Source organism: Balaenoptera ricei, chromosome 12, assembly GCF_028023285.1.
Source record: "Balaenoptera ricei isolate mBalRic1 chromosome 12, mBalRic1.hap2, whole genome shotgun sequence".
In the NCBI taxonomy this organism is placed as follows: Eukaryota; Metazoa; Chordata; class Mammalia; order Artiodactyla; family Balaenopteridae; genus Balaenoptera; species Balaenoptera ricei.
The window spans coordinates 36,975,299-36,989,321 of NC_082650.1; the positions used below are offsets into that span (position 1 = coordinate 36,975,299).

The following is a 14,023-nucleotide window of genomic DNA, read 5'->3' on the forward strand; positions in this document are numbered from 1 at the left end:
CCAAAGATCCCAAGGAGAGAAAAAGCTTCCCTGGCTAGTTCCTAGGAACCCCTTTCCTCATTCTCAGGGCACCTGCTTCTTTTGAGGGTCCCTATGAATAGCTAAGGTGGTAGTCATACCCATCATTGTCAGGCTGTGGGATCCCATAACATTAGAAAGCTGATGTAGACAGCACAAAGCTAGGCACACAGTAGTTATTCAATAAATACTTTCTGGCTCAATGATGTGAAATATAAAACTGGGTTCTAATTAGACATACATATAGCTTTCATCATTTGGGGAAAACCAAATTTCTAAAAAAGTCCTCCTTTTTCTTTTTTTTCCTCCCCCCCCCCCACCAAAAATCCTTTGAGTTAATTTTGGGACTAACTTTTACACAAACAAAACCCACCAAAAATCAAACCCTAAAAGTTCTTTTCCCTTGAACTATAAACAACATTTTTCTTTTTTCTGTTTTGGTAGTGAACATGAAAATTACCACAACTAAAGGTGAAACACCACTTTCACAAAACATTGGGTCAGAGATGGAAAACTCAATGGTAAAGTTAATAGAGTGAAATATGATGTTAAAAACTGAAGGTATGAAACATTGATCAAGAACCAATGAACTTTAAACAACTGAAATTACTGACAATGATTATCTTTAGGAACACTGACACCCTTAGCAATTATGTAGCATGTTGGCTGGCAAATATTTTAATCAAATGATTTGAAAAATAATAACCCATATGTAACTGGGAAGAAAAAAAATGTAAGAAAAAAAAAGGAAGAGGATAAAAAGAAGGAAGAAGGGGATTTATCTTAAAATATTTAATCCAAAAAAAAAAAACCCATCACTAAAATAGTTTATATTGCAAAAAAAGAAGTTATTTGAATGCTGACATTACAACAGGCACAGAATCAACTATTAGATCCTAAATCAAAATTATTTCTATGCCTGCTATCCACAAATCACGATTAAAAAGCAAACTCCAAATACCACTAAATCCATTTTCTTATTTGTTACTTAATTCTATCAGCGCTGACAATAGTCACAGAGCTTACAGACAAGGGGAACAAAGGTGATCTGTTTTTGCTCATTTTTTCACCCACTTACAGAAAAAAATTAGATAAACTATATGCGTGATTTTGCAAAACTAAAATAATGTAAGAGGCTCCCACTTTTTCCTTTAACTTTGAGCATAATTGATAAGCATAATAGAAACATTTAAAAAAAAATTATTCTCATCTGTTTGGCCCAACAGCTTCAGAAACTCTGAAATAGTCTATTTTAGGCCTCACTGAAGAAGGAGGGATACCTGCATAATTTCTACAGCATCAAAAGAAATCTTGAGGTAGGTACAGAGGATTTATCATCAGGATGCATATATATATATATATATATATACACACACATATATATATACACACATACACACACCTATCATGCATGCATGTGATGTTTTAAAAATACTCTATAAATATTTCTGAGTTCCAAAATGTATGACACATTCTAGCTTATTACCGTATGTTCGGTATACTGTTATTTGACCTTCTGGTATTTGCACTTTTCCAAGAAGAATGGTTAAGAATAAAAGGCAGAGGAAACTGATCACTTCCTGCCTCCAAATGATGTCATACTCACCTATGCTTAATTGGTTTACAAGCTCAAATACATGCTATTTTCAAGGCTGTGAATTATATCAAATGAGTTTGAAAGAGAAAAAGAAAAGCCATGGCTTAATTTGTTAGTGAAACAAGGCCTTGCTTGAAATTCACATCAACTTTCCATTCTGCAAAGCAACTCATCCACATAAAAATGGTCAAAAAAGGACTTCATTTAATTAGTGATATGTAGACTTTTGCATAGAAAAAGGTTACAAAGTAATACAAAAAAGACTAGGTACAGTAATTTTAAAACAAATATTTAAAAGTATAATTTTGCATAATGTTTAACATTCTCATAATGTTTATTGCTTTCTCCACACAGCAGAGAAATGAAGTGCATAATAATACATGCTGTGTCTTTGTCTTTCAAACATAAATTCTCACGTGCTCAATTTCAAAGTATTAAGAGATTATTTTGTCATTAAACAAAATAAAAACAACAAAACCAAAACACCATTATGTAGCACTAGTCTAGGCATGGACAAAAATAATTTATGTACATCCCATTGCATACATTCATCTTGATTTGGGATCAAATACAATCACAAGCTTGACAAAGGACATTTAAAAATCGTGGCTTTTCTCTTCCCATTGTTCTCTCCCTGCCTCACCACTTCCAGAAATGCAACTTCTCCCCAAAAGGTGACAAGACTAGATTTTACATGTTATCGGGATGAAATGAAGAGGATAAATATGCAAAAATAGTCCAAATGAAACTGAATAAATTAAACTTTTACAAACTGGAGAGTTTTCAAGTTGGCATGAGTCAGATAGCCTCTGGTGGGCACACAGTAGGCAACTGCTTCTAGGTACACTCTATAAATGCATGTTTTATATAAAGAAGCACCATATTTTGAGCCATAAAAAAAAAAAGTGCCTGGGGGTTTGCAGGCAGGGCAGAAATGCTTGTTAATCTGAGCACTGACGTAATAATTGCTTATACTAATACATTGTTAAATGTCACAACTTGGCAAGTTTGTACATAAAAAGCAAACTAAGATAAAACTAGGTTTCTCAACTTGAAAATTACTTTCAGCAATCCTTTTGGCCAATAAAAACCTGTTGATTTCAACAGAGTGCTCTTTTCTGGTATTTGTACTAAAATGTCTGCAGCCTAATGCAAGACTTCTGTCCCTTATCCTTTCTTAACCTAACCTCTATGCTCTTCTTTACTTGTGCAACGTTGTATGTTCAAAAGAAAACTTTACTAGCTCAGGCACTTATGAAACACGAATATTTTTTTTTCCATTTAGTTTCAAGAAAATTCAGTCAGGGCATTTTTCTTCCCCAATTCAGACATCGTGATGCACTGCTGGATGGTTCAGTCCATATATTTTCCAGGAGACTTCTAAATGAAAACAAGTGTGACATTTTCAAAAGTTGCTGATGTCAGTTACCAAATTGCCTTAAACCAAAACAGAGAAAAAAGATAATACCACATTTCCACTTCTGAGGTTTGTGTCTCAAATAGCTTTATTGTTCCTTTGTGGATCCGCAGACATCTGTATGGCTACTTTCAGGGTGCAGAGGTTTTAAGCTGACTCTGAAATGAAGGACATTCAGTTACTACTGCAAGAAGTTCAATGAAAACTTAAAAAGCTCCCACTTCTGTCCCCCAGGGTCGGTAAGGTTTACTGTTTGTTCCACTGCTTGTCTGCTGAGGGCTGGACGTGGCTGATACCGACAAGGGAGGGCTGATGGCTGTGGCAGCTGCCACTGCTGCAGCTGCGTTTGGGGGGAGCATGGGGAACGCCCCAGCGAAGGACAGAGGGAAGCTGTGCGCAGCTGCCGTGGCTGCTGCAGCGGCCGCGTGGACAGTGGCTGAGAGGGACAAGAGAGAAGTGGAGAGAGGCGGCACACAGGGGGCGACACTGCCTGTTGACGGCATCCGAAGGGCAGAGTCTGCGTGGGCAAACGTGGCCGTGAGGAGGGTGGAGCCGTGGGCGGGAGGCACTTCTGAAGTGGTGGAGAGGCGGCAAGGCGTGGGCTCCGAGGCGTGGAGTCCGCTGGGTTGGAGCAGGGCTGCCGGAAGGTGGTGGAAGGCCGCCGCCCAGTGGTGCGGATGCAGGGGGTGATGGTGGTGGGCCAGAGACGAGGTCATTGCCGCCGCCTCTCGCTGTGAGGCACACGTGCTGAGATGAGAGACCAGGCGCACCCGCAGTGGATCGGAGGAGTCCAGGCCTTCCACAGAGCTCAGGTACCTTGCCACTTCGGTTAAGCACTCTCGGAATCCAATGCTCATGAAGTCCATGGCAAGAGCGTGGGCGTCAAAGTAGCCTGAAAGGAGGTTTGAGCAAAGTGGGGGCCAGGAGAGACAGTGAGAGAAAGAACGATACAATTATGAAGCGTAGCCACAACCTACGTTCCACCCTGACCTTCAGAGATTTAAGTAGAACGACGATACTTTCTGAGAACGTTGCCAGCTATTTATGGTTGTAATTTTTGCAGAAGTTAAGAAAGTGTACTTTGCAATTCACATGTGTGACAACTCTGGCAATGCTATGTACTGCAGTTGTTCCTGCAACCAAATAGCACAGTGGGGAAAAGAATTAAGAACATCTGTGTTTCAAACATTTCCAGAAAAAAAAAAATCGTGTCTCTTCTTTTGTATTGTGGGATAGTGAAATTTTCTAGTAAACGTTTCCACGGTATAACAGAGTACCAGTCTCTCTGTCTCTGTCACGTGAATTGGAGATTAAAGGGTTTATCTGAAACATCCTCACTCTCTTGGCATTTATAACCGAGATGTGAAATGCGTATGAGCAGTTTGAGGACTTTTTTTAGAAATGTGCCAGAACTGCTTAATAAATTCATAAATGCTTCTTGACTCATAGTGTTTTTCATCAACAAAATGAAAACACCATTACTTTGTATGGAAAAAAGTTAAAGAAGCAAAATGATTTTTAAAAATTTGGTTACTAATTTGAAGATCTTATTTTTCTATCAGGTAATATAACATTACTATAACTCCTAGTTTTCCTGAAGTCCAAATATACATTTCTTTCATTGGTTAGCTTACTTTTTTCTGGCATCCTTCCAAGAAAGAAATGTATATTAATTGTGTCAGTGTGCATGCACATACCCTTACACCTAAGGTTACTACCATTAAAATGGCTAGAGCTGGTCACATTTATGAGAATCCCTTTTTATCCAAAGATAACACATTAGAATAGAAAATAGTGGGCTTCCCTGGTGGCGCAGTGGTTGGGAATCGGACGCGGGTTTGTGCCCTGGTCTGGGAGGATCCCACATGCCGCGGAGCGACTGGACCCGTGGGCCACAACTACTGAGCCTGCGCGTCTGGAGCCTGTGCTCCGCAACAGGAGAGGCCACGATGGTGAGAGGCCCGTGCACCGCGATGAAGAGTGGCCCCCGCTTGCCGCAACTAGAGAAAGCCCTAGCACAGAAACGAAGACCCAACATAGCAATCAAGCAATCAATCAATAAATTAAAAAAAAAAAAAAAAAAGAAAATAGTAACATCTGATTAGTATCAGTGCCAATTTAGGGTACTGATAATAATCAGACATTTGGGGAAATGTCACCACTTTGAATAAGTGATCTCTAATGTGTATAAACGTATCCTTTTTAGACTTTTTTTTCTCATTTGCAACTTTTTTTTTAAACAATTTTCAAATTAAAATTTAGTCTACTCACTTCGGGTATGTGTATATACGTAAACGAGAAATATCACATTCAAACAAGGTTATTTTCATCTAAGGCATTTACTACATTCCCTTTTTTATGATTTTGTAGATCAAAGTATTACCTGTTTTGTTTATCATGTATTAACAATTAGACTAGCACTTTGGAAAATAGTAGTCACAATATTCAAAGTCCAAGAGCTAGAATTTTAACAGAAATTTGGAAGTCCTGAAAAGAAATTTGAGGAAAAAATATACACCATTAAGACAGTAACAACAACAGCACAAAGCTGACATAAGAGAATATCATGAAATGTGGAAGATCAGCAACAAAAAGAGTCATCATCCCAGGACTTCAGCATGGTTAGCAATAAAGCCCCTGGCATTAGGAGGGAAAGTTCTTCCTGAAGAAGACGCCTCCAAAGAAAGACTTCCCGTAAGAGTCCTCAAGGTTCTCTGCAAGGCTTTGCAGACTGCTGACTTCATGAGAGAAGGGAGATAATCATCAGAGTAGACAAGAGTCCAGAAACCCAGAGGGATCTAGAAATTTAGGTTACTCTACTAAATCCTCTCTAGAAACTCCTGCAATACCAAGACAGACTAAAGAATGGACCAACAGAATTGTACCCCAGGAACTTCCAAGAATCTTCATGAGTCGGCATGAAGTAATTGAAATTTGTGATTTGCCAGCTGTATGTGGTTGTATATGGGTGAGTTCTCTGTTGCATCTTAAGGAATATAAATTATGTAATTCCTATACTGTTGCTGAACGCAGAGGGAAATGACGATGAGCAACTGTTTCCTGCGACCGCACCTTGGGCCAATAATCATAGCACAGGGGTCCACACCACTTTCATCACTGCTCTCTGGGCTTTAAGTGAATAAGCTCACGACAACCTTGCGAAGTGAACACCATCACTGTCCTCATTTTACAAATGAAGAAACTGGGGCTCAGAAAAGGTCAGTCCTTTATCTAGGGTCACAGACCAAAAAAAAAAAAAAAAAAAGAGGGGCTTCTCTGGTGGCGCAGTGGTTGAGAATATGCCTGCTAATGCAGGGGACACGGGTTCGAGCCCTGGTCTGGGAAGATCCCACATGCCACGGAGCAACTAGGCCCGTGAGCCACAACTACTGAGCCTGCACGTCTGGAGCCTGTGCTCCGCAACAAGAGAGGCCGTGATAGTGAGAGGCCCGCCCGCACGCAGCGATGAGGAGTGGCCCCCGCTTGCCGCAACTAGAGAAAGCCCTCGCATAGAAACGAAGACCCAACACAGCCAAAAATAAATAAATAAAATAATTCTTAAAAAAAAAAAAAAAAGACAAGAAAAACGAGCCAGGATTTGAAACCAGGCAAGCCAAATGCAGTGTCTGTCCTTCACCAGTACATTTTGAGGCCCCCATAGCAGCTGTGAGTCTTTAATAATTCGAGCCCACACTGCCAGCCCCCCTTCTTCAAGGCCCACACGTTCTCCTGCGAGGAGACCTCTCTAATGAGCTGGCAGTCAGGCGACTTGTATGGAGCTTGCTCGGAAATGTCTGTTCACAAACTATTTTGGGATGAATTTTAGGACTGTTCAGGTAGCCAAGAATAGCAACCAAGATGGAACTTAGTGTTTATAATAAGGCATAAGAACAATATTACTCTTTAGAAGTATAGCTCATGCCAAATATTTGAAACGCTGATAAAAATTCTTAGCCTTGTGGCTAACAATGCCAAGGGAAGTAAAGCAATCAAACAACTTTCCCTGCACGATCACTAACCCGATCAGTCCCCTAACGTCCTGAGGGAGCAGGTGTAGAGGCAGAATCCTGGGGCGGCGGGGGGCCTTGAGGGCTCACAGTGCTAGTACAGGTCTCCCTGTGCAGCCCAGCACCTCTGTCTCGGCTTAAAGGTGGGTCAGTGGCCAAGCTGGGCTGGATCACAGGCTTCTAGAATTTCATCCAGTTCTCTTCCCTATTACGTAAGAATATTTGCAGCCTATGCTGAGGGTTACATTTTAAAGAGTAGAAATCACAATTCCATACCCATTCAGGATGGTTATTCAGGCAGGACGGCTCCTTGAGAAGGTACAGCAGAGGGTAAGTCACACCGTGTGTGAGGGCGTCCCTTTACAATGATCACCCCCCCCACACCTGACACAGGTAAAGGATGGTGAAGGTCAGGGCTGATGCTCCACAGGTCCTCAGCTGGAGTTAAACACTGAAATACTTCTGTACCAACTGATAAACAGCTATTTCCCTCCAATGCCCTGCCCCTGTCCTGATCTAGGGCAAACTCTGATACTACGTAATAAAAGGCTAATGCTGAGCAGAGATAAGCGTTCAGGGTGTAGCTGCAGCACTTAGCCCCTGTGGTACCCTCTCCTTACCCAGTTATCAAATATATGGAACAGCACCCTTGGCTAAGATGAATACCAAAGGCCTGCCTGAAGGGTGAAAAAGATATAAAAGGGCAAAAGCAAGTCTGAGTGATGTGTGAGAAGTGGGATAATGAAATCTGAATGAATACTACATCGTTTAGGATCTCAAGTCCATTCATAGCATGAAGTGAGGGTCAGTCCCTGACCCTCTGGACTATTCTTCCCTAAATCACTATCCAGTACAGAAGACATCTCTCCACAGCACTGGGCCCAGGGCACCTGCTCCTGTTTGCTCTTCACAGGAATGACTGCTCCATCAGTGGTTTCCAGGACAGAGATTCACTACCTGCACTTCAAATGCTCTGTGTGGTCTAAATACAAAATCAACCAAACTCTGAAAACAACAATGAAAATTCACTTCCTTTGGAATAGCTGCATTATAGTGAGTCCTATCCCTGATTTAATGGGGAACTGGGGAGAGGGAAAGAAGAAGAGAAAAAGATTGCCTCTAACCTCCTGTTTATGTTTGGATGTTTGTGTGTTTGTTTTGTCTTTCTGTACAAATTCCAGCATGCACTTCTGAAAGTCCCAAACAAACCTCTGACCAGGCTGCTGTGAATGAAGCTTTACTCCCACAGTATTATAAAAGCAAACACAAGCCCAGGGTCAAGTGCTTCTTTTGTTCCAGAAGTTCTTTCCCACGAGTTCAATCCTGCCATTAGCATTGATTTCCACGGCTTTAATCTGGGACCTCCTATCTCAGCTCGTTAAAGAACTGTTCAACTATGACTTCCTTACAATCTTAGGGAGAAAAAATGAAAAGAGAAAGGTAGAAGGGGCGGGGGGTGGGGATGAAGTCACCTACTTACCTTTACCCCCAGTTGCCTGGAGCATCTTTAAATGATCAACTGTCATTTGCAGTATTTCAGCTTTTTCTAACTTTGCAGATCCCTGAATAAACAAATAATAAAATCTTATAAGTCCTATGGAAATGAATTTGGAACAACTTACCCTGAATTTTTAATTTTCCCTCTCACTAGAAAATTCTAAGTTTAACTTTTTCACAGAAAAATATGAATTCTTCCTGAACTTTACATGAAAACACTAATTGCATCACACCTAATGACAGATGTTTGCCATTTTAACTTTTAAAGACTAAAAGGCATAATAAATAATTTTTAAACACACAAAAATAATTATACTGGGCTTCCCTGGTGGCGCAGTGGTTGAGAATCTGCCTGCCAATGCAGGGGACACGGGTTCGAGCCCTGGTCTGGGAAGATCCCACATGCCGGGGAGCAAGTAAGCCCGTGAGCCACAACTACTGAGCCTGCGCGTCTGGAGCCTGTGCTCCGCAACAAGAGAGGCCACGACGGTGAGAGGCCCGCGCACCGCGATGAAGAGTGGCCCCCGCTCGCCGCAACTGGAGAAAGCCCTCGCACAGAAACGAAGACCCAACACAGTCAGAAATAAATTAATTAAAAAAAAAAAAAAAAAAAAAAAAGAGTACACCCCTTAAAAAAAAAAAAAAAAAATTAAAAAAAAAAAAAAAAAAAAAAAAAATAATAATAATTATACTAAGATCACTCTACCCAAACTACTACAACTGCAAAAATCTCAAACTGCATCAAACTGGTTAATAATATACTTTATTTTATCAGGGGATATACAATAGTCTTATATAATGCTGAAGTCTAGATCAGTTGAATCCAACTCTGGAGGAAAAGCAGACAGGATCTCAGCAAATTATTGTTAAAAAGCATATTTTTCAAAAATAGAAAATTCTATTATGTCTTTAAGGTAATTCATACTACACCACTGTAAGTATAGAACCAAAAGTGCGATGGGAAGACTTTCAAGGGTTTTTTTTTTTTTCCCCAATAATTACCAGCAGGTGTCACTGTAAATTCCAAGATCATAAACAAGGAAGCATAATCTAACTTTAATCTAATAAGCATCAAAAATGCTTAAGGATATTTGAACCCTTTAAAATAGTTCTTAATAAAATTGTCATTATATTTTTATGCCCCTCCCCCATTTTAAAACAAGGCAACCTCTGGAAACCAACTGAAATACAAATGTGCCACTTCAAACTGTCTCAGAGGGCTGTGGGTGGCTTCTAATTTCTTAGAAGAGCTAAATAATTAAATCAGTATGTTGTCTTGAAAAGGAAACTGCAGTTTATTTCAGGTTCCTATGCTTTACTTGTTTTGTGAAAATTGTCAGCACCCATTGCATGGTGAGAGTGCCAGAGTGATTTAAACTGCTTGAAAGAACACTCTTCTAATTACATTGTGACAGGGCCAGCTCTCTAGGGTTGGTCGCCAAGCTCAGCAAATGGGAAAGCCTGTGTTTATGGTAACTAACTGCCAAACTACTGAGGTTTGCTTTTAAGGTTTAAGTCGACATTTAAGAAAAAAAATCTAACGAACTCCACCCCCCAAACCCCCCGCCAAAAAAATCACCAAACTGTTTCTCATAACTGTAGACATTTCAGCACTGAAAGTAAAAACGTCACTGATTACTGATATTTTCATTTTCAACGTATTGTCATGGGAAATGCTAATAATCAAAACTACAATTTGCCCATTACATTTAGCTCATTAAAGACAGTTTCAGCATATAGAGCGGTGCCTTTTTTCTCTTAAAAATGTATAGTCAATAGCATTTGACAACTTGTACTTCTGTCAATGTTCAGTTTTTCCATGAATATGTACAGTAGTTTCAGTGAAAGTGACTAATAACAAAACTGCAGTTTCTGGATAATTTCCAAGGGCTTTGTAGGGCTTGCTTTATAATGTTTGTGGTTCATGAAGTAAACAACAAAATGGAATAAACAAACAACAGCTGTCTTATACCCTATTTGAATTTAATTGAAAGTTATTTTCAACAAGGGTATGATGCCATACTCTTTGAAAGATGCTCTTTGAAATCTATCAGCCACGGCGGCAGGAGGAAAAACACAACTCTTCCAAAATGAAAAGGAAGATTTAAACATTTGGCTTCCTACTTTACTAAGTGTGCAAATCTTTTTTTTTCCCTTCCTTCTTCTTTTTTTTGTAAAGGAATACTTTAATTCTGAAAAGGGGAATTTATGGCTAGTTTGATTTTTACCAAACTTCCACAAAGATGCCTCAAAACAAACCTCATTCTATTAAGCCAGGGATTAAAAATGAAACCAAGTGGTTTTGTAAATAAATTTTGTTAGTATTATTGTTTAGGAAATAGAGTTAGAGGTGTTACTTCCTCGGCTTTGATTATTTTTTAAAATAAAAAGCTTACTTTTTAAAGAATAGTTTGAGACAAAAATGAAATTTCAAATAGATATCTTTTCTGAAGAAGAAGAATACTACATACAGCTCAGTTTTAAATAAAACCACTACTGGTATTCACAGAAGGAACAGAGAGAGCATGAACATGTTACCCTTAAGGGGAAAATAAGCTAGAGAATGGAAATGTTTTTCAACTTCATGATGGATTATGTTTTTAATAGTTTTGCCACAACAAAGCATTTTATTGAAATAGCTGCTCTGTGCCAGATCACGGCACATACACCATTATTTTAATGAGCTTTAAGAAGAACCCACGTTGCCAGATGAGAGAATCAGCTTTTTTGAGCTCACTGGTGGGGTGGTCAGGATGGGGGGGCAGCTTACTTGTTTTTCAAAAGCGGTTGGCACCAGTCGTCTCAGCTCAGATAAACTGTTATTTATCCGATCTCGACGCCTTTTCTCTATTATCTATCCCCAAAAAGCAAAACAACAACAAAAGTTCATGAATACACAAATGATAAAATTACTCGTAATGGAAAAATACAACTGCTACACATTAGGCTGGATTACATGAAATAAAAAGACAAAAAAAAAAATCACATACCCCTCTCCTTTTCTTTCTTGCCATAATCTGAGATGTCGTTGTTGGAGAATTCGATCTAATCACAGAGCTAGTACTTTGTCTACGAAATAAGAAGAGTTTGTCAGGTGCTGCATTAACATAACAATTGTTTTCTTCTGGGTGCTTGATGGCACCCATTAAATATTCAGAGTGACAGCACAGTTCAGATCAGCATTATTTTGTTCTTAATTCTTGCTCTTTACAGACTTTGCTCTCAGCCCTTATATCTCTTTTCAGATAGGAATCATGCCTTTTTTTCTTTTAATTTTAATGAGTAATCCAGATGTCAAATCCACTGGCAAAAACATCCCTAAACTTTTACTGAGCCTCCCAATGAAATAATTATGGGCAGTCAGGGTGAGAAGTTAGATATTAGTACTTCCTAGTTCCACTCATGAATGTTTCTTAAAAGTCAATTAATCTCTAATAGCATCCCTCCTCCTCCCTCTGGTAAGACCCACTGAACAAAGCAAAGCTATTTTAAAATAATTACTATCAAACAGATATACAGCCATCACATGTCAAACTGTTGTCCCTAGATGCAATCTTTAAAATAAACAGAAGTTACCTTACTATTTCAAAACTCCAAGTAGTCATACAAGAAAAAAATGACAAATTCAATGTTTTCTATATTAATCTTCCAAAAGAATGACCCCAAATTAAATATGCCACTAATAGAAAAATTAAAATTAGATCAACTACTAGGTAAATGTTTTACTTTGAAAATAAAACTCTAGGTGAGTATCTCTCAGCCTTCAATCTAAGCTTAAAACTCTCAGAGTTGTAATCCATCTTGAGTTTGCTAATGAAAAAATATTTTATATCAAAAGTTCAATCAAATCACTTTATTGTCACATAATTTTTATGATCCTTTCTAGTTTGTATCTGTTTCTCTTCATAATTCATGGATACTCTGCTTCCTCATGTTCTCAAATTCTCCAGGTTCCTGTTATTTGTTCTCTTTCATTATAGAAATATTGCACACACCAGGTTCTTATTACCTCACCTTCTCACTTCTGGATCTTATTTCTGAATTAACTGTTCCCCTCATTCCCACCCCCTTCTCAACTGGTTTCACCTTTCACATGACATCTTTTGTTTTTCGGATCTCATTTTTTAAGATGACACAACACTTTAATAATTAGAAGATACTTTGCAAACAACGCTTCAAGTAAATATCTTTGCTTTTGCTGATTCCAGGCTAAGGTTTGTACATATTAGAAAAATAATATTGAAAGAAAAGCAGTTTTCCAAACGTAGAATTTTACTCTTTGAGTGACAGCTGCAGATAAATAATTAAGGTGCTTCTGGGGATGCCAATTAGAAGCAATTATCATTTGACCCGCCTTGGCACTAAAACGCCTCCATAACCTCCCTCTGTCACTGGAAAGTGGAGGTCTGGCTTCCGTGATCACGATCTCAATCTTCTCCAGACTCAGGAACAAGCAAAGAGATGCATGCCTGAAACGATCCTTCATCTGTCACTCACACTCCCGTCAGCAAAGTCACATACGATCAACCTGGAAATCTCAGCCTACTTAGCCTTGACATCGCTAATTGTTTTAATGGCTCCAAAAAGCAAGTCATCTTTTAGTCTCTTTAAAAATAAAAAAAATCATTTTTTTCTCTCTTCGCCTGGCCCATTTTGAAAGTGCTCCCAAATGCAGTTTCGGTGGCGGGGGCGTCGCCCGTCGCCCGGGCGTGCCAGTCCGCACGCCCAACGCTGACAGCCGGGGACCCTCCTTCGCCAACCTCTGCACACTTTCAGCCGCCCCACCCCTAGAGTGCAAACCCACATGCCTCACCCCACCCGAACACGCGCTCCGTGAGCGCCCACCCCTGAAAGTTTTTCGGGCAAAACTTTCCCCGCTCGGTTAGAACGCGGCGGAGAGGAACCTCGGGATTTCCAAGAAGCCGCTCGTACACAAACCTCCCCGATGCCTCGGGCTCCGGACAGCTCCCGCCGAGCCCGCGCTCACCCCGAGTAATTGTTCTCGCTCCCCACGTCGATGGTCTCGTCCATGTCGCTCTCAGAGGTCGTCTCCTCGCAAGGGCGCTTCATCACGGCGAACACCGCACGGGGTGCAGCCGGGCCGGAGCCTCGGACACCGAGCCGGACGCAGCGCCCTCCCTGCTTGCCTCCTCCCTCCCGCCCTCCCTGGGCCCGGGCAGGCGCGGCTCGGGCGGCGGCGCGGTCGGCTCCTCGCGGCTCTTTCCCACGCTGCAGCCCAGCTCGGCAGCAAGAGCCGGCGCCGGCCACACCTCCCCGCGCGGGCGGGGCCCCCTCGCCCGCCTCCAGCGCGCAGGCCCCCGCAGTTCCGCCGGGCACCGCCTCCTCGGGAGTCAGCGTGTCCCGGGATTGGTCGGAGCGGAGGGGCGGGGCCGCGCTCGCCAAACCCCGCCGCGGAGCTCCGGCTGAGGCGTGGGAACGCGGCCGCGCATCTGGGGCCCGGGAGCTGAGCGCGGGTGGGGAGAGGCG

At 41.0% G+C, this 14,023-nt stretch overlaps 1 protein-coding gene across 4 annotated transcripts; it reads right to left on the reverse strand.

Annotated features, from left to right (window-relative positions):
• Positions 1 to 1,892: 1,892 nt before the first annotated feature.
• Positions 1,893 to 13,744, reverse strand: HEY2 (hes related family bHLH transcription factor with YRPW motif 2). Of its 4 annotated transcripts, none has more exons than XR_009506264.1 (6): positions 13,524 to 13,744; positions 11,527 to 11,605; positions 11,307 to 11,390; positions 8,520 to 8,601; positions 3,087 to 3,924; positions 1,893 to 2,995 (listed from the first exon to the last, which is right to left on the reverse strand). XR_009506264.1 is itself a non-coding variant. In XM_059941955.1 (5 exons), exons 1-5 carry the CDS (start codon positions 13,604 to 13,606, stop codon positions 3,239 to 3,241), a joined length of 1,014 nt encoding a protein of 337 aa, XP_059797938.1. In that variant the 5' UTR covers positions 13,607 to 13,744; the 3' UTR covers positions 1,893 to 3,238. The 4 variants fall into 4 exon arrangements, 2 of the variants coding, with proteins under 2 accessions (XP_059797938.1, XP_059797940.1); XR_009506265.1 differs by having other exon boundaries at positions 3,084 to 3,924; XM_059941955.1 differs by having other exon boundaries at positions 1,893 to 3,924.
• Positions 13,745 to 14,023: the final 279 nt, after the last annotated feature.

Coding starts and splice junctions, on each gene's coding strand:
- HEY2 (XM_059941955.1), bottom strand. CDS start 13,606: ATGAAGCGCCCTTGCGAGGAGACGACCTCTGAGAGCGACATGGACGAG. Junction 8,602..11,306: donor CAACCGCTTTTGAAAAACAA/GTAAGCTGCCCC, acceptor TTGTTTATTCAG/GGATCTGCAAAGTTAGAAAA. Junction 3,925..8,519: donor CCAGGCAACTGGGGGTAAAG/GTAAGTAGGTGA, acceptor ACCTCCTTTCAG/GCTACTTTGACGCCCACGCT.